This window comes from Pituophis catenifer, unplaced genomic scaffold, assembly GCF_029215685.1.
Source record: "Pituophis catenifer annectens isolate HBS135680 unplaced genomic scaffold, rPitCat1.0.hap2 SCAF_2, whole genome shotgun sequence".
Taxonomy (NCBI): domain Eukaryota; kingdom Metazoa; phylum Chordata; class Lepidosauria; order Squamata; family Colubridae; genus Pituophis; species Pituophis catenifer.
This window is the reverse complement of record NW_027256882.1, coordinates 43,059,453-43,080,373: the sequence shown is the minus strand read 5'-3', so window position 1 is coordinate 43,080,373 and position 20,921 is coordinate 43,059,453. Positions and strand designations below refer to the sequence as shown.

At 43.6% G+C, this 20,921-nt stretch overlaps 1 protein-coding gene across 1 annotated transcript in view; it reads right to left on the bottom strand.

Annotated features, from left to right (window-relative positions):
* Positions 1-20,921, bottom strand: part of PLXNB1 (plexin B1) — a 97,339-nt gene that overhangs the window by 27,358 nt on the left and 49,060 nt on the right. Inside the window, exons 12-19 of the mRNA XM_070933505.1 lie at positions 19,416-19,509; positions 18,549-18,715; positions 13,761-13,912; positions 11,547-11,652; positions 10,066-10,202; positions 8,088-8,264; positions 5,446-5,614; positions 2,548-2,790 (exon numbers count right to left, since the gene is read on the bottom strand). Of these exons, the coding sequence (XP_070789606.1) occupies positions 2,548-2,790; positions 5,446-5,614; positions 8,088-8,264; positions 10,066-10,202; positions 11,547-11,652; positions 13,761-13,912; positions 18,549-18,715; positions 19,416-19,509 (1,245 nt within the window). The remainder of the gene's footprint in view (positions 1-2,547; positions 2,791-5,445; positions 5,615-8,087; positions 8,265-10,065; positions 10,203-11,546; positions 11,653-13,760; positions 13,913-18,548; positions 18,716-19,415; positions 19,510-20,921) is intronic.

Here is a 20,921-nt window from a genome sequence, read left to right as displayed (position 1 = left end):
AACTCCGTACAAAATACATTGTACCTCAAACCTGTTTGTTTTATGATTCGTTTTCTGGCAGTTAAGCTTTTTCTGCATTAATCTTTCTTCTCATGATCACACATTTCTCAAAGACTTGCTAAGAGCAAAAAAAAATTGGCTCATGCATCCCCCGCCAGGTGTAGTACCCCACTTCATTTCCCAAATGTTATTCGTTGTCATCCTTCTATCCATTAAACCAGACTTCTGTCAAACATTCCCAGGCTATGTCAGCAAACCAAGCTCCATGCAGTGTTAGCATTTGTTCTTCCTACTTTTCCACTTGAATAAAGCTGTGTTTTTCAAAGTTGGCAATTTTAAGATGAATGGCCTTCAGTTTCCAGAATTCTCCAGCCGACAAGTTTGAAAAACATTGGTATAAAGGAACAATAGTGGCATTCCTCCAGTTCATGAGGCACAGATGCACCCCTCATGTATATATTACGTAAGTTTCTAGCTCCCCATAAACAAACCACATCCATATTTTAATTACACCCATACTTTAATTCTTCTCTGGTTAATTCATCCATGCCTGCAGCCATATAAGTTTTCAACACCCCTTACATTTATTATTTCCTTTTCATCCATTTTTTTTTCCAACCCCAATCCAGAGATTAATGCTAAAGGGAATTGTAGGCGAGAAAAATTGGAAAAATCATAGATCCTTCATCCCTGTGTTAAAAGGATCTGTCAGATTTATGCAACTAGAGGAGGTCTACAGCAGGGGTCCCCAACTCCTTGTCCATGGATGGCACCGGTCTGCGGCATGCCAGAAACTGGGCCACGCAAACAAACGAACCTCCATCCACGGGATGCAGGCAGCACACGAAACCATGCCCCTTCCAGTCCGTGGAAAAACCTCTTGTCAACGTTCCAAATAACGGACCCATGAAAAGCAGAACTCCAAGGCAGGTAGATTCCTCAAAGAACATATTTATTGGATACGTCATATCGGCACAGCCAGTGAAAACCAACTCTAAAAGTTTCCACGGTTTTCACCTAATTAAAAGAGCAAAAATCCTCCCTCCCAGATGCCACCGGTCACATTGTCCAATGAAAATAGCTGGCAGGATGGATTGATTATATACAAAATAAGTATCAGACCAAAAAATATCAAATAGCTTATGAATGATCTCTTTTATTTGTATAAGCGCTATATAAGTGATATTAGAAGTATTATGTTTAAGAAATAGGATTTTATATATGGGGGGGTTAAGAATTTTTTTATAGGGGTGTTAGTTTAATGATTGGTTATGCAATTTAGATTATTGTTAAAGATCAATAGAAATACCTTGTGTTCTGCTCTGGGAAGTTGGGGAGGGGGAGGGGGGGTTGGGAGGGGGGGTTGTGGGGAAAATTTGTTTTAAAACTTTTTCAATAAAAGAAAATAGCTGGCAGGGCTGCTTGGCCATTCCAACAAGAGCCGAGGTGGCGCAGTGGTTAGAGTGCTGTACTGCAGCTACTTCAGCTGACTGCTAGTTCAGCAGATCAGCAGATCAAATCTCACTGGCTCAAGGTTGACTCAGCCTTCCATCCTTCCGAGGTGGGTAAAATGAGGACCCAGATTGTTGGGGGCAATATGCTATTTAGTATATTGTCAATTGTTGTAAGCTGCCCAGAGTCCTCGGAGAGTGGGCGCATAGAAATATGAATAATAATAATAATAATAATAATAATAATAATAATAATAATAATTCCTCTCCTCCTTCCACAAGCCACCTGTTAAGATGACCTTGGTTCCCACAGGAAAACTTTTTATTTTGACTGTTAGCCGGTCTATCTATTTCCCACCTCCCTTCCCACTTTCAGGGTTCGTGGCAACTATGAGGCAGCAAAAGATGGCTTCAGCCAGGTTCACTTCAGAGTTGACACCTCCCTCTACAGAACTGGTCCCTGATGCCCAAAAGGTTGGGGGTCATTGATCTATAACATCTTAGATTATTATCCCCAAGGGTTATACAGAATGTCCAAGCCTGAGGCAGACTATTTGTAAACCAGAAATAATAATATTCTTCTTGCTTTACTTGGCTCATCAGTGTTCGGTATGATGTGTTGGCTAGGACAAGGCATATCCCAATTCCAGCCACCATCAGCCATAGAAACTAATAGCAGATTTTGAGTTATCTCAGCCTGACATTTCTCTCTCTAGCTGTGGGGGGAAAAAATGAGTGGATAGAAGACTAGCTATATCACCATGAGATCGTAGAGGAAATGTGCAATGTAAATTAGTGAATGGATCAATTACTGTACATATATAAATACACGTACAGTTGTTTATTTATTTATAAAGAAATGTATAATACTTTAAAAATTTGTATATACTTTCTTTTATTTTAATATTTTGTTGTGCACCATCCAGACTCCTTCTTTGAGAGAGATGGACGATTCAGAAATGAGGAAAAAATAAAACACTGTACCCTGAGAACCTCAGACGTAAGAGCAGTATCCTACATAATACAGGATGATCACAGCCAATAACCAAAGAAGGGGCGTTGCCTCCACTTATGCAGAACAAGTTGTTCCGTTTACCTCCACGGAGATGATGCTTCCAGGCTTGTGACGGTAGGGTTTGGTGATGTCGTCTGTGTTGAGGGGTTTCAGGAAAGGGTCAACTTCATAAGAAAAGCCAGTGGGATGAAAGGCATTGAAGTCAAAGCTGAGATTATCCAGGACAAACTCCAGTTTTACTTGAATGGGGTGGGACAACGGCTTAATTGCTGGAGTCTTGCAAAGTATGAGGTTGGAGGAGTTGACCTGACATGGCTCTTCAAACTAGGATCAGAAAGGAAGAGAAATGAATGACTACAATTCTTCCAAAGCTACTGTTTTCAAGAAATATACACCAAAGACAAATTCCTTGTGTGTCCAATCACACACAAGAATAAAGAATTCTATTCTAAATTTCTATTTCCAAGAAATTTCTGAAGTGGCTCTCCATACCCTTTTCCAAGACCCATTCCTTTACCCAAGTCTCCAAGCACAGTAGACTGAGTTAGAGCTTAGAATTTTGGACCAAAACCTGTAAGACCCAAGTGAACAAGGGAAGCTTCGACTCTATATTTTGCTTTTCAGTCCAACCTATTTTACAGAGTGCTTGGGGGGGGGGGAATGGGATAGGGTTTGGGAGTCAGATGTATGTGCCACCTTTACATGAAAATACATTAATGATTAATACAATTTGCAGTAAGTTGTGTAAAGGAAAAAAAATCACATAAATCCAGTAGTAAAAAGGTACTGTTGATATATTTAAACAATGAACGATTAAAATATATATATATATATATATATATATATATATATATTAAGGCATCAGGCTAGAAACCAGGAAACTGGGAGTTCTAGTCCTGTCTCAGGTATGAAAGACGGCTGGGTGCCCCTAGGCCACTCACTCTTTCTCAACCCAATCCATCTCACAAGGTTGTTATTATGGGGCAAATGGGAGGGAGAAGGAGTATTAGGTATGTTCTATGCCTTGAATTATTTATAAAAATAATAAAAGTGGGATAAACAAAAATCTTTAAAAAGTAATCTATTTTTGGTGACACGAACAGAAGTGGTATTCAGCTGGTTCAGACCGGTTCGCCCGAACCGGTAGTGGAGATCACGGGTGGGCCTGTCCACCCACCCCGGCACTATGCTGTCCTATTTAGCCACATTTCCGAGGCCAGGCGCATGCGTGGAAGGCACGCACACGAGCAAAGCACATGCATGGAAGGCCAGGCGCATGTGTGAAAGGCGCATACGCACAGCGAACCGGTGGGTCTGAAGCCCACCACTGGAAATGAAACATACAAAATGGCAGATCATTGCTAGCTGAGAAGGTTTAGGTTCCAGAGAGGGGAAAACTGGGTGGGAATTATGCTACATGGGATAGTTGTACTGGTAATCCTCGACTTACAAAAGTTCCTTTAGTGGCACTTCAAAGTTACCACAGCAATGAAAAAGGTGACTTATGACCGTTTTTCACACTTATGACCATTGCAGCTTCCCCACGGTCATGTGAACAAAATTCAGACGCCTGTGAACTGACTCATAATTATGACCGTTGCCATGTCCCCTTTTGTGACCGTCTCACAAGCAAAGTCAAGGAAATTCCTAAGGAAACCCCAAGAATCAAACATCTCTATTAGCAGCATTTGCTTAAAATAAGTGTAATAAAGATTTGTCAGAGTCCTTGGCAGTGCAGAAAGGGCACCCCACTCCCCAGCATAGCAGAAAATTTCCTAGAAAGGCCAAAGATAATGAATCATAGAGATGGAAGAGGCCAGTAGATCCATCCCTCAATGCAGGAATCCCAAATTGAAGCATTCCTCGCTGAGGGCTACCTAGTTTCTACTTTCTAGTGAAAGGAAACATATCTAGGGAATTGGAGCCCACCACTTCTTTGGTTGCAGGTAGTCTTCGTCTTACAACCGTTCATTTAGTGACCATTTGAAGTCACAATGACACTGAAAAAAATGACAGTTTTATGACCGATTTCAGCATCCTCATGGTCACATGATTAAAACTTGGCAATTGGTTCATATTTATGACGGTTGCAGTGTTCCGGGATCCTGTGAGCACCTTTTGTGAAGTTCTCACAAGCAAAGTCAGTGGGAAAGCCAGTTTCATTTAACAACCGTGGTTCTAACTTAATGAATAGAGTAGAGTAGAGTAGAGTAGAGTAGAGTAGAGTAGAGTAGGGTAGGGTAGGGTAGGATAGGGTAGGCTAGGGTAGGGTAGAGTAGAGTAGAGTAGGATAGACTAGGGTAGAGTAGAGTAGAGTAAAAGAAGAGAAGAGAAGAGAAGAGAAGAGAAGAGAAGAGAAGAGAAGAGAAGAGAAGAGAAGAGAAGAGAAGAGAGTAACAGAGTTGGAAGGGACCTTGGAGGTCTTCTAGTCCAACCCTCTGCCTAGGCAGGAAACCCTATACAACTGAAGTGATTCACTTAACTGTAGCAAGAAAGGTCATAAAGTGGGGGCAAAACTCACAACTGTTTTACTTAAAAACAGAAATTTTGGGCTCTATTGTGGTCGTACGCCAAGGACTACCTGTAATTGGTTCCACTGTCAAAGTAATTCTTACTGTTTGGGAAGTTGTTTCTAACACTCGATAAGAATTTGCCTTCCTGTAATTTACAGCCATGCTTTTTAAAGTCTGGCTCTTTGGATAGGTGGGGAACTGATCTTTGCCATCTGGGTGATCTCAAGAATGCCTCCAGAATAGAACATGGCTCCTTTCCCCCATGCGTGGCATGCTAGAAAAATCAGCTGAAGCCAAATGGCTCTGACTGTTGGAATAATATCCAAACTTTTGAACTGTCTTCAATCCACCTGATTCTTCTTGGCTCTGAAGAGAGCAGAACATGGTTCTTAATTCTCCAACCGGGATCCCTCTAGAATTAACTTGAAACAGGCTAAGGGAAATATTTTTTTTTAATTTCACTTACTTGCTGGACACTGCAGAGAGCGTTCTCTAGACATCCTGTTTCTGGAATAATCCTACGCCATCTTCCCACTCCCCGACGTCGGCGCTCCAAGGGTGAAATTGTGACACGGACTTTTGGCCACTGCACGACATCGAGGTTATGTCCTCGAACTCTTATCTCTCGCCCGCCACTGAAATCATGCATACAGATGAACAAACGTTGATGGTTTTAGCATGTTTAGTTTTGGTACTTGAAGCTTTGGAATTGTTTCATTAAGACAGTGGTGGGCAACGGTGGCACCTTTACGGGCTGTGGACTTCAACTCCCAGAATTCCTCAGCCAGCCATTCAGTCATACTGGCTCAGGAATTCTGGGAGTTGAAGTCCACAGGTTCTTAGGGGACCATAGTTGCCTATGTCTGCATTAAAGTAATGAAAGACAATCCCAGAGTGATTCTTGGCAACCTCATAGATCCTATCACATTGGCCTCAGTAGGTAGCGTAGAACAGGAGGTGGCAGCTTGGTGCTGTCCAAATGGTTCAGAGAACAACTTCTACAATTCATGGCCACTCAACCTCTTGTCTGGGGCCAATAAGAGCAGTAGTGCAAACAGATTGTGGGTTAACAACAGACTGTGTCCAACCATTATAACAACAATAACAACAGAGTTGGAAGAGACTTTGAAGGTTTTCTAGTCTAACCCCCTGCTCAGGCAGGAGACCCTATAGCAGTGATGGCTAACCTTTTTGCCGTTGCGTGTCAAAAGCGGGGGTCGCGCGGGGGGGTCGCGTGTGTGTATGCCCACACCCATATTTCAATGCACCCTGCCCCCCTGCGCTTCCCCCGCTTTTGGCACGCAATGGCCCGGTGGGCCCGGTAGGCCTGTTTTTTGCCCTCCCCAGGGTCCAGAGGCTTTCTTGGAGCCCAGGGAAGGTGAAAACGGCCTTCCCCACTCCCCTGGAGGCCCTCCAGAGATTGGAAACAGGCAATTTGCCAACTTCCAGTGGGACTGGAAGGCCCGTTTTTCACTCTCCCCAGGCTCCAGAGCCTTTCTAGGAGCCTAGGGAGGGTGAAAACGACCTCCCCCCCCCCCTTCGAGGCCCTCTGGAGGCCGGAAACAGCCTTTTTCCTGACTTCCGGTGGGCCCGGAAGGGCTGAAAATCAGCTGGCCGGCATGCACATGTGCGCCAGAGCTGAGCTAGAGCAAAGCTCACGTGCCCACCAATATGACTCCATGTGCCACCTGTGGCACGTGTGCCATAGGTTCGCCATCATGGCCCTATAGCATTTCAGATAAATGGTTATCCAATCTCTTCTTAAAAACGTCCAGTGTTGGAGCACCCACTACTTCTGGAGGCAAGTTGTTCCACTGATTAATTGTTCTAGAGTTTAAATTCGCATATAAATATAGAGTCTGAATTCGCAATTCAGTGGACCAATAATCTAAGACAGATTAAGGCAGCCTCCTATGTTTCTATTCTGATAACCTTGTTATCTTATTACACAGTTTAAGGAAAATCACCTGAAAATAGCCAAAACATAACAACTATGAAAAAACTGTGATGTCCAAAGATGTTCACAGAATTGTCTGCCTGCCTGTGCAATTATTGGTACTTCGTAGAGAAGATATGTGGGTTCACTGGATGATAATCACTACCTGCAGTGGCGCAGTGGTTAGAGTGCAGTACTGCAGGCTACTTCTGCTGACTGCTGGCTGACTGCAATTTGGCAGTTCAATTCTCACCAGGCTCAAGGTTGATTCAGCCTTCCATCCTTCTGAGGTGGGTAAAATGAGGATCCAGATTGTTGGGGGCAATAGGCTGACTCTTTAAACTGCTTAGAGAGGGCTGTGAAACACTATGAAGCGGTACATAAGTCTAAATGCTATTGCGACCCTGCAGTGGTCAGAATGCTAAATTAAGAATGGTAGAAACTCTTTTTCAATCATGCTATCCAGAGGCCCATCTTGTTGGTAACACAACTGGCAACTCCAGATACGTTGGCTGAAAGCATTTCTCCGTCTGACTCCCGAGAACAGCTACTGGCTGGAAATTTTGATCTGATCTGGGGAATTGTAATGGGGAGATACAAAACCTACACTGGCTGCTTTCTCTTCAGGAAGACTAACTAGTTTCTGATACAGGTTAGCTTCTCCTTTATGTGGACCAGGACATCATCATCATCCAAGAGATTTGGAGGATCACTGCATCATGTCTACAATGCCACTGACTGTAGCATGATGGCACCCATGCTCTTCTTCAAATGGTATCTCAACATTAAACCTCAACATTACATTTACATATAAAATTGGAAAATGACTGAAAACACGTTAGATTTGCCCCAACTGTCTTCTGAGATTTTGCTTTAGTTTTAATTATTATTTTATTTTGGCTTTTATATCAGGAACCACTAGCATAGTCCTCATGATGTACCAATGATCTCCACCGCTGGTTCGGAAACACCAATAGACAGCATGACAGAAACCTGCAGGCCATTTAATCCTTAAATGCTAAAATACCTCAGCATAAGATAGGATAGGGATCTGTTCTTCTTTAGACACCACTGGACTCCTAAAATTATCAATCCTAGTCAACCACGAGCAGAAGGGACAGGATTTACCAACCACAAAGCTTCATCTCAAGATCTGTCCTATTTGCTGTTACCTCTGGAAACTCTTGGCTGGTTCTGCATAGGTGATGTTGGGGTCAAGGGTGTATTTGAAGAAGGAATGCTCCAACCTCCGTTCTTGATCGCCGTATTTGACTGTGATGGAAAACTCTGTAGACACATTACTGGCGCTTGTCTGGCATAGCAACTCATGTTCCTGCATCTCAGAATGGCTTTAGAAGGAAAAGAAAGCAAGAGAAATATATAAACTTACTCTAGAAAAGATTTAGTCTACTGATACCACAAAACAATAAAACAGAGTGAAGAAAGGGGAGAAAAATAAATAAAATAATATACGAAATATTAGATAGGATTAAATTGGATTTGAATAGATACGAAGGGAATATGTATGTAACTGAAGTGTGACTGAATGTACAAAAAGTATATATGGAATATGCATGATGTTATATTGTAATATACACGAAAGAAAAAGTGTTAGAAAAGTATGTACCAGACAAGTTGCACCAAGTCTAATGTTTTTAAATTGTATATTCAATAAAATTATTTTTTAAAAAAAACAATAAAACTTTGAAAAAGACAATTTAAAAGCCACATTGTATTTGTGGGCAAAGCTGGGCACTCTGTGGCTTTCTGTAAAATATCTTCCAGGAGCCACCAAGAGGAGGAGGTGAGAAGACTGAATTCACAGACTTGCCTTTTCTCCTCAACCATAAATTGTGAGAACATTCCAAAATTCTACCTTGCCATGAAAATGAATCACATCTAAATGCACAGCCAGTGTAAAATGAAAGAGAGGGAGCTTGAAGAGACTGTAAATATATGCTGTCCCCAGAAGCTCCTTTCCCTGATGTAATTAAACATTAAAAACATGTTCATGAAAAGTTTTTGAGTCTTCAGTTGTATTTTTTCATTACACATAAAATCTTAGTTTCTAGACTTTTGTTCCTAGGGACATATAAAGGAAAACAATGATGCGAATAGCATTGTGCCATAAGAAACAATAATTGGTATAAAGTAAATCTTCTCCATCATTTCCCGTGTTCTGTCTAATGGCACTGGGAAGCCACAAAGCTCTTGTTTTCTGTTTTGATAACCATTTTATTTTATTAATGTTTGAAACAATGAATAGTGTAGTCCTAATCCTATTTATTCAGAATTATTTCCTTGGAGTGGATAGGATTTATTCCCAACTATTTGTAGGATTACAACCTAAAACAGATTGAAAAGGCTTTGACTGATGGATTTCCCCTATCACAAATATATTGCATACATCATAACAAAACTTTTGAATATGAACCTAGTAAGATTCACAAGGGGCTGAGCAGGATTTCTGTCAAATCTTCTTAGAAGTGCAGGATAGGGATATGGGAAGAAAGATATTCAGTTCTTATCTGAATGAGATCAGATCTAATTTTGCATCTTTTAAAACCAATATACGTTAAAAAAATAAAATATGCTTTTAAAAGCATAACGGAGGAGCAAGTCTGTAGCAAAATGCATATATTCATGAAAACAATGTACAAAAATGCATTGGGGAAATTATTTGGCAAAATCTATGTAGTCCAGGCAAATATATATGCATGTATAGACAGACAAATTAGAAAGGAACTGAAAAAGATACATGAATGGAAAAATGAGAACTCAGAAACTGGATTAATACATTTGCAAAAATAAAGTTAAAAAAACCCCCAAACTTCTAAAAAGCAGGCAGACTAGAGATTTGAGACTAGGTTTTTCATGAGGATCTTCAACAACCATAAAAAGCAGGAGTTTATGCAGCCCCCTCCCCCTGCCCTGCATGATTTCCAAACCCATAGCAAAGGTTGTCTTTCATCCTGCATGTATGTGTCTGCAGTATATCTCCCTCTGCACACCCATATACGGGGTGTGCATATATGGGGTGGGATAGCTGGATTCCAATAAAATGCATCTCGGACCGAGATGCCATATTCTTACATCCTCAAACAAGAAGCCAATCTGAAAAAGCTGCTGCTGGCAGCCCAACTTCCTTACATGTAGCAAGGGAAGTATCCAACCCAAATGCTGATTGTGCTGGGATTTCCAGTCAGTAGCTTGGATCCGGTCAGCGTGAGGCTGGTTCCTCCCGCTTTGGGGCCTCGAACTGGAGAAACAAATTTTAGCTCTGGATTCTGCAGAGAGAAGCAGGGAAGGAACGGCTGTATTAGAAAAGGCAACATCCACAAGCAAAGAATGTTTGGGGAGTGAGGGTGCTAGTCCTCTTGAAACCATTAGTGCATCGAATAACAGACTCCTTTAAATCAGGATCCCCAATCCCTGGTCTGTGGAGGAGCACCGGGCCGCGGCATGCTAGCAGCTGGGCCACGCAAACAGGCGAAGCCCCACCCGTGGATGCAGGCAGCATGCAAAACCATGAACCTTTCGATCTGTGGAAAAACCTCTCTCCACGGAACCAGTCCCTGGTGCCCAAGAGGTTGGGGGCCACTGCTCTAAATTACGGAGGGTTGATCTGGTTGCTCCAGGGCCAATTTTTGCTCAGGAAACAAAGCTCCCTCCACTCAAGAGGAAAAGAAAATGTAACCCCATTCATTGAACCAGCTCCATGTGAAAGCATCATGAGGTGGGGAGGTGAAGTGGGAATTTATGGTCCTCTGAACTAGCTAGCACTCCAATTTCTATCAGTCCTACCCAGCATAGCAGTACAGGGAGTCCTCAACTTACAACCATTCGTTTAGTGAATGATTGAAATTACAATGGCACAGAAAAAAAGCGGCTTACAATCAGTCCTTGCATTTATCATGTGATAAAAAGGCTCACGGGATAAAAATTTGGGCCCTTGGCAACTGGTATGTATTTACAATGGTTCCAGGAAAAGCAGAAGTCGCTCTCCTTAATTGAAACACTAAATTTTGATCACGTGACCAGAGAGATGCCACAAGGGTCGTAAATGTGAAAAAAAACAGTCATAAATCACTTTTTTCAGGCCACCCAACTACTCTGGCCAAATGTCTATGGAGATTCTCAGTCATCCAGGTCATGGTTGTCCCAAAGGTGCTTTTTTTTCAAGAGGCCACTGGAATTTCTGGTTTTTCTTGGAAGAGGTTCAGCTACACATCCAAGAAGCTTCTTTAGCTTGGCTGAATCTGAACTGAAGAAACTTCTTGGATTGGAGAAGCAAAAGGTCTTCAAGGAAAAATAAAGGAAGTCCAGTGGCACCTTTGGGACAACTATGACCTTGGTGATTGAGAATCTCCATAGACATCCTTCTTGCAAACGTTTCATTACCAAACTAGATAACATCATCAGTGAGCACTGAAGAAGTTATCTAGTTTGTTAATGAAACATCCGCAAGAAAACAACCAAGCTCAGAGAACATCAAGAATCCCTTGCAAATATACTGGAATTTAAGTGCATTAATGGCACCATATGAATTATTTAGGGCTTCAATGAAGGGCAGAGATGTCTGCTTTTTCCTGGAAGTTATCCCTCCTTTTGAGCTGTAAGACTTATTTTACCTGATAGGTGAATACATGAGCAGAGATGCCTTGCCCACCTCCAGGGACTTCCACGACCACATGCCCGGACCTCTCTGTGCCGCTTCTGCCCGTGGTGCATACGATACTGCAGGACAAGGGCAGAAGAGAGGATGGAGAAGAGTCCCCCACCAAGGTGCACCACATGGGCTGCTCTAAACCTGAGTTAATGAGAGGGGGGGGCACTTTTAGCTCTTGGCCTGGTGGGGGAGGAGACGTCACCCACCTGAAGACTTATCCTGTTGAGCAAATGTCTTTCCTCCACAGTCTGAGACCTGGATCACTTCCTCGAGCCAAGAGCTTGGCGAATAAATCTTTTTGGTAATGCAGGAGACTCTGTGTGAGGGTGTGTGTTTTGTGGTGACCAAATTCACAGCATAAAGATGAATGGGATGGATTCTGGGTATCTTTCAACTCCTTGATACTGCATTTTGTCACCTGTCTTTCACGTGAGAAATCCCCTTTTACATTCAGATGTGGGATTTGCTTCATCTGGTTCCCTAGATTTCAATTATGCCTGGTGGCGCAGCTGACTAATAGCCTGTTATTATCATTCAGCTGCCTGCAATTACTGCTGGTTCAAATCGCCCCAGGCTCAAGGTTGACTCAGCCTTCCATCCTTTCTAAGGTGGGTAAATTGAGGACCCAGTTTGTGGGGGCAATAAGCTGACTTTGTATAAATATACAAAAGTATGAAGGCTATTGCTTAACGCATTGTAAGCCGCCCTGAGTCTCCGGAGAAGGGCGGCATATAAATCAAATTAAAAAAAAAATTATACCGGATCTCCCAAAGCACAGCTTTGCCAGAGACATCAGTCAGCAAAGCAGCGGCCTAGTTATTGAAGACAATTCTCCTATCGCAGGTGGTTTCATTACAAAACTGAAGCTTGCAGTTTCAAGGGCTAAAATATCCAAAATCAGGGTACATGGCCATTTAGGTCTTTATTCGTCTTGATTAAGGGTGTCAAACTCGCGTTGTCATGGCGGTGTCAAATGACGTATCGGGACTTTCCCCCCACCTCGCTAAACCGGGCAGGGGTGGGGCCAACACGTGACGCATCTGGCCCACAGGCCGCAAGTTTGACACCCCTGTTCTAGATTGACATCTCTGGTAGACTTCAACTTCAACTCTATGCTAGCTGAGGAATCCTGGGAGTTGAAGTCCACCCATCTTAAAGTTGCCACGGTTGAGAAACACTGATCTAGATGCTGCTGGAGTCCAATTCTTTTTCGCTGTAAATAATAACAGTCTACCAATAGCTGGAGAACTACAGGTTCCCCACCCCAATGATCAACCTTTCCTTCTTTTCCCCAATGGGAACAAATAGCAGCCGCAATCAAGGATTTTCTTTCTCCTACTTTTATGGATATAACAGAATAACAAGGTTGGAAAGGACCTTGGAGGTCTTCTAATCCAACCCCCTGTTTAGGCAGGAAACCCTACACCACTTCAGACAAATGGTTGTCCAATATCTTCTTAAAAACTTCCAGTGTTGGAGCATTTACAACTTCTGGAGGCAAGTTGTTCCACTGATTAATTATTCTCACTGTCAGGAAATTTCTCCTTAGTTCTAAGTTGCTTCTTTCCTTGATTAGTTTCCACCCGTTGCTTCTTGTCCTGCCTTCAGGATATTATCTCACCAGTGAGTTCATGGACAAAGCAGCTTAAATGGCAGAAGCATCAAGTTTGAACACGTCTTACTGACTTGGGACAAAGAAACTCCGGAGTCAAGTAGCTGCCCTTCCTTCACTGCTTTACAATTCCCAGTACCTTGTAAAATAGGAATGAGGGAAAGGTGTCCGATATAGCAACTGGCATTTATTTATTTGGAGGGGATGTAACTTTGGTTTCCTTGCATCTGCTAGGTTTGGTTGGACCTGTAGGTTTCGGTGAACCTATGTTTTAAACTTCATATTATTGCAAGCTTCAAATTTCAGCCTGTCACTGCCAGATCCTCCTGTAGTCTTTCTCCTGTCACTAAAGCTGGTCCTATGAATTCCAGTGGCCCATGAGAACCCTCTTCCACCCTCATCAGTTGGACAGAAGCAGCTAGTGGTAAGTAAGATTGTGCTGCTGCTGATGGAAAGACCACCATCTGCTTAAGGGAGAAGGGCAGACATGTTCACTGTCACTATCAGCTATGCAATAGAACAGTGCCATTCTTACTGCCATGAGCCCGCTGGTCGTGCACTTACCTGCTGGAGATTTCATACACCAGAGCATCAACTTCACAGGGGATTCCTGCAACTGTGACAGTCTCTGCAATATCTTGATGCTTCTGCCCAAGGTTCGAACCCGTGATGGTGATTCTGGTGCCACCTTCAACCAGACCAGTTAGGGGGTACACCTGATGACCACAGGGATATTTTTTTAAATTATTCATTTATTCAATTTCTACAGCCACCCCTCTAAGTCAATGACTCTGAGCGGCTTACAATTCAAAAAATAGATTACGATAAAAACACTAAAAACATTTTAAGGACATTTTAAAACATCCAAAATCAACATATGTAGCTGCTGAGAAACTTGCAGCTGAGATATATTATCTGATTACTTGAAAACTACACTAAATTGGTGAACTTATCTAATGCACCACACACCAGAAACAGACCAATAATGATCTTCAGTCTTTATAATTCCTTGCTGGTGGGACAGACCTAATATTGGAGGAAGGCATAAACAAGATGGAAAGCGAACAGGGTAGTGGCCTAGTGGTGAAGACGCTTGCCTCCCACTCAGAAGGTTGAAAGTTCAATCCTAGGTAGCAGCAGATGTTTCTCTCTTAGGGCTCAAAGAACAAATATCTACTGTGAGCCCTACATAGGCATCAGGAAGGGAATATGCCAGTAAATGCTCAGCTTCATCCAGTCATCCTGACCATGAATTATGGGACTACAGGGTCCCATAAAAAAAAGAAAAGAAAAAGAAGAGGTAGGGATTTCCAGATTTGTCCTCTAGTATGTTAATTGGATAACTGGGACACGGTGGCTCAGTGGCTCTTCGGCTTTGAAACGGAGCTAAGCACCACCCTCTAGAGTTGGGAACGACTAGCACATATGTACGAGGGGAACCTTTACCTTTAACTTTATGGTTAAAGTGGTTTCGGGGTGGAGTACCATCAGTACGCTGATGACACCCAGCTGTACATCTCCACCCCAGATCACCCCAACGATGCCCTTGATGTGATGTCCCGGTGCCTGGAGGCCGTACAGATCTGGATGGGGAGGAACAGGCTCAGGCTCAACCCATCCAAGACCGAGTGGCTGTGGTTTCCGACGTCCCGATATAGTCAGTTGACGCCATCACTGACTATTGGGGGCGAATCATTGGCCCCCACGGAGAGGGCTCGCAACTTGGGCGTCCTCCTGGATTCACGGCTGTCTTTAGAAGAGCACTTGACGGCCGTGACTGGGAGGATTTTTTATCAGGTCCGCCTGATTCGCCAGTTGCATCCCTTTCTGGATCGGGACTCGTTACGCACGGTCACTCATGCCCTCGTCACCTCCCGCCTGGACTATTGTAATGCTCTCTACATGGGGCTCCCCTTGAGGAGCACCCGGAGGCTCCAACTGGCGCAGAGTGCGGCCGCGCGGGTGGTAATGGGAGCGACATGGCGCTCCCATGTAACACCTCTCCTGCGCGAGCTGCACTGGCTCCCGGTGGTCTTCTGGGTGCGCTTCAAGGTTTTGGTTACCACCTTTAAAGCGCTCCATGGCTTAGGGCCTGGTTATTTACGGGACCGCCTACTACCACCAATAGCCTCCCACCGGCCAATACGCTCTCATAGAGAGGGACTCCTCCGGGTGCCGTCAGCCAAACAGTGTCGACTGGCGGCCCCTAGGGGGAGAGCCTTCTCTGTGGGGGCACCTACCATCTGGAATGAGCTCCCCCTGGAGATACGGAGGATCCCGGATCTGCGCTCCTTCCGCCGTGCTGTGAAGACCTTTTTATTCCATCAAGTGGGCTTGGCCTAATCTCTTCCCTTTTTAAATATGTAAATTTTAATCTGTTTTTAAATTATTGGGGTATTTTAATTTGTCTGGGCCAAATAATTTAATTTGATTTTATCGGGTTTTTAAATTTTGTGTATTTATGTATTTTATTGTTGGCTGTTCACCGCCCTGAGTCCTTCGGGAGTAGGGAGGTATACAAATCAAATAAACTATAAACTAAACTATAACTATGTTAATTGGATGAAATTTCACCAGATGAAATCTGGTGGGATTTATGGGATAGGTAGCATGATTATGACTTTACTAGCAAAACTGCTCACTGCATCCTGAATTTTAAACTCATGGAACGAAGGACGAATAGACTCAGTGTTCATTTTTCTGTTCTTCTACCCCGTTCTCACATTGTTGCCAAATTCTGATAGATGACATTCAAGGGACACCGTTTACGTGCTTCTAGTCCCTAGAGTGGCAACTGTTAGTGATAAAGATTTCAAGATGCAAAAAATCTCTTTTTTGTTTTTGCTGCAATTGACTATTACGGTGGCCTCTTTGGAAATGGTGAACATAGGAGATGACAACCTGGAAGTCGTGGTCTAGGTAGCCTGGCTTCCTTGGATGAAGGGAGTGGAGTCCATGTTGTTATCCAACATCTTCTTAAAATCTTCCAGTGTTGGAGCATTCACAACTTCTGGAGGCAAGTTGTTCCCACTGATTAATTGTTCTAACTGTCACCATGGATTCCTTGTGTCTGAAGAGGTCTTTCTGCCTGCACTATGACTTGTGGATGGTCTTGTAGTAATTCACTAGTCAGTCTTCTTTATGGTGGCACAGACTTACTGTAATTCTCTCTTCAGGAGAATCTATTGTGAGAACTTCTACTGAAATTTCCCTATTCATCCCTATGTGTTTTAAATGATTACGGTAGTTTTGTTCCTGGCCCCATCCCTTTTTAAAGCATGTGGTGTTATGTTATGTATTATTTTTTAAGGTTTTGTAAATTTATCAGTCGTATTTTAATCACTTCTATGCTTATCTCTGAAACGTTTAAACAGAAAGCAATCTACGTACATATTAATCTGTTTACCTTTTTAAGGCACTATAAAATCTCTTTATTGTTTTGGGTTTTGTTCACGGTTGATTTTCTTCTGATCTTATCAAGGCCTTTAAAACATATCTGCTTAATGTTCTGATTGTCTGCCTTTTGCTTTATCACCGTTTTCATCTTTTCATATCCTCCTGTTTGTTTTCGTTGCTATTACACGTTTTCTCTTTTAAATCAGGAGCCTGGATAGCTCAACAGACTAAAAGCCTGTTATTAACATTCAGCTGTCTGCAATTATTGCATGTTCGAATCTCCCCAGGCTCAAGGTTGACTCAGCCTTCCATCCTTTCTAAGGTAGGTAAATTGAGGACCCAGTTGTGGGGGCAATAAGCTGACTTTGTATAAATATACAAAAGGATGAAGGCTATTGCTTAACGCATTGTAAGCCGCCCTGAGTCTCCGGAGAAGGGCGGCATATAAATCTAATTAAAAAAAAAATCACTTTTTCTTCTTTTCGGTATATGTTATTTTTCGGGATAATTCTCTCCTAAAGGTAAAGGTAAAGGTAAAGGTAAAGGTTCCCCTCGCACATATGTGCTAGTTGTTCCCGACTCTAGGGAGCGGTGCTCACCTCTGTTTCAAAGCCGAAGAGCTAGTGCTGTCCAAAGACATCTCCGTGATCATGTGGCCGGCATGACTAAACGCCAAAGGCACATGGAACGCTACTACCTTCCCACCAAAGTGGTCCCTATTTTTCTACTTGCATTTTTTATATGCTTTTGAACTGCTAGGTTGGCAGAAGCTGGGACAAGTAATGGAAGCTCACCCCGTTATGCGGCACTAGGGATTCGAACCGCTGAACTGCCGACCTTTCGATCGACAAGCTCAGCGTCTTAGCCACTGAGCCACCGCGTCCCTGTAATTCTCTCCTACTTGCCCTCTATTCATTATCCTCCTATCTCTCCTCCATCTTCTTTACAAACCCCGTTCCTCAGTGAAGCCTTTCTTTAAATTTCAGTATAATATTGATTTCTCCTGTCAAGGTCAATTTTGTGAAAAAGCTTGTAAACGTGAAGGGGGAGCTCTGAACATTATTCTCTGATCAGTTGTCTTACAGATACTTATCAAGATGGCTCGTATAAATAAGACTTGGTCCCGATATACATTTTATGTATTTTTCAGAAAAAAGCAACGCTCATGAATTATATATATATGGATGAAGCTCCATTTTTAGAATACAAAAACTATCCTGTTATACTACCCTTTAGATAGAGATTTATAGCTCCATTTGATCTAAATGGTCTAACTCAGAGGTCTTCAAACTTGGCAGCTTTAAGACTTCTCAGCTGGAGAATTCTGGGAGTTGAAGTCCACAAGTCTTAAAGCTGCCAAGTTTGAAGACCTCTGGTCTAACTGTATAGCCAAATGCAATTCCTGCAAATGCTTCCAGGCTGCAATCTGTAGGCAGATCAAGCCAACATGCGTTGCTTTCTTCTCTTTAATAGAAAGCTGGAGCTTGGAGACAGAATCAGGTTTTCCTTTCCACCTGCACACCCCGAAGAGCCTGCTGCTCCAGCTGAATGAAGCACAAGCAGAGACACATCTCTTAACTTCCTGTCTTCAAATCACACTACCATATGTATTTGTTATTTTACGTTGTAATACAATTACAACTTATTACAAGCTGCTCTCTGTTGTGCATAAAGAAAAGCCCCAGATGTTTCTATGATTAAGGCGTTTCAGAACTTTAGCTAGGTGCAAAATCAAAGTAGGCTGCTGGAAAGAAAGGGAAATGGCTATTCCTTCTCCAAAGGAAGCTGCTGCTTCCTGGGACGAGAAGCTCTCCAGTTGCTATATCAGAACTAGCTGCCTTGGTAACCATTATCTTCACCAGTCTGGGGCCTCCTTGGGCTATTTGCAAGCATTCTAGATTCTTGTGGGTTTCTTCACCAAGCATCTGGCTTCCATCACACCGGACGGTTACTCACTGCATGAATCAATGGGGCCGGGCATGTGTCTGCGACCTCTTCTTTGCAGGAGTCTTGGAATAGGCAGCTAGGTTGCTCTCCTCCACACCACACACAGCTATACTTGGCATCGGCGGTTTGGCAGCGGCTGCAATCTAAGTGTCCCACCGAGCAATTGTATAAGGTCACTGAAGAGAAAGAGACACATTGAGCTGGGCATTAGTAGGGTCTATACAGCAATTCTTTGGATGCAGAAACCAAATGATGCAAGAAACAGAAGCAAGCTATTTCCTTCCTTCCTTCCTCCCTCCTTCCCTCTGCTTTCCTTTCCTGTGCCTCCCTTCCTTCCCTATTCCTTCCTTCCTCCCTTTCTCCTTCTGTCTGCCTTCCTTCCTTCCTTCCTTCCCTCCCTCCCTCCCTCCCTCCCTGCCTTTCCTGTGCCTTCCTTCCTTCTCTCTCCCTCTCTCCCTCTGCCTGCCTTCCTTTCCTGTGCCTTCCTTCCTTCCTTCCTTCCTTCCTTCCTTCCTTCCTTCCTTCCTTCCTTCCTTCCTTCCCTCCTTATTCCTTCCTTCCTTCCTTCCCTCCCTCTGCCTATCTTCCTTTCCTGTGCCTTCCTTCCTTCCCTATTCTTTCCTTCCCTCCCTCCCTAGTCTTGATAGGCACCATGTTTTGCCTACCAAAATTTCTACTTCAACCGCCCCACTGGCTCCTAGTTCACTGCAGAACACAACTCAGTCACATGCAAGCAAGCTCAATTAAAGCAAATCAAGATATGCCTAGAATCTACCACAAACTCTCTTATTTCATAAAACAAAGACTTTTTTGTCTATAGTTGCTCCAATGTTGTTGTTATTAAGCCATGATAGCCCAGTGCCCTTTCCCTGTTACCATGGAGATCTTCAATGCTGTCCACGCGGAGATGCCGTTTCCGCTGGACGAAAATGACCACACTGAATTCTAGTTGGGGAGCCGAGTAGCTGTACTGAAAAAGAGACACCCAAGTATTAGTCTTGGAAAAGATACAAGATTATAGATGGTTCTCGATTTACGATCACAACCGGGACCAAGATTTCTGTCGCTAGGCAAAGCGGTTGTTAAGTGAGTTGCGCCTAATTTCACAACCTTTTTTGCCACTGTTGTGACTCATGCGGTTGTTAAGTGAATCCGGCTTCCCCTATTGGCTTTGCTTGTTGGAAGCTGGCTGGGAATGTCGCACATGACTTGGAGATACTGCAACTGTTGTAAATACAAGCCAGTTAATCCATGCACCTGAATTTGGATCACCTGACCGTCAGAATGCTACATTGGTTGTAAGTGCGAGGACTGGTTGTGAGTAATTTTTCCCAGTGCTGTCGTAATTTGAATGGTTGCTAAACAAATGGCTGTAAGTTGAGGATAGCCTGTATGTTACTGGTATTTTTTAGGGGGAAAAAAACCTAAGGGAAAAATAATACTGACTCCAAAGATTGCCTTCCCAATTATATCATTTTTTTCTCCTTTTCCCTTTACACATTTCATGATTTTCATACAGAGGGAAAACTAAATCATAATAAACCTGATAAAATGCAGCAATAACGAGGGCCTGGATGGAATGAAACAAGGGATCTCCCTGTCACTTGCTAAAAGACCTGGGGGAAGAGCAAGGCCTTGACGGCTCTTCTAAACAACAGCTGAGTGGAGGCGCCCAAAACCTCGATGCAGAGGGCAGGCGCTACTATGGGGTAGGCAAAAGTCCCGGGTCTCTCAGTCGACAACATTGTTTAATCAAAGGAATGTGGAAAGTAACAATCCTGCAAGATGGAATTGTTTGGGATGATACTATGGGAGAGGTAGTAGCTAGGCCCTACTACCGTGATGGCGAACCTATGGCACCCGTGCCACAGGTGGCATACGTAGTCATATTGGTAGGCACGCGAGCTCAGCTCTGCCAGCTGATTTTTGGGCCTTCTGGGCACATCAGAAGTAGGGAAACAGGCTGTTTCCTGCCTCCAGAGGACCTCAGGGGATGGTGGGGAAGGCCCGTTTTTCTCTTTCCCCAGCGTCCAGAGCCTTTCTAGGAGTCTGAGGAGGGCAAAAATGGCCTTCCCCCCACCCCCCCGGAGGCCCTCCGGAGGCCAGAAATGGCCTGTTTGCCAACTTCCAGTGGGACCGGAAGGTGGCAAACGGGCCATTTTCGGCCTCCGGAGGACCTCAAGGGTCTGGAGGCTGGGGAGAGCAAAAAATGGGCCTACTGTGCCATTGCGTGCCAGGAGCGGGGGGAGGGGGGTTGCATGCACATGTGCGGGGGGAGGGTGCATAGTATGCGACACACATACCCCGCTCCTTTTGTGATGGCAAAATGGTTAGCCATCTAACTGCCCTACTACACCATGTAGACTTGCGGAGGTGTAAAAC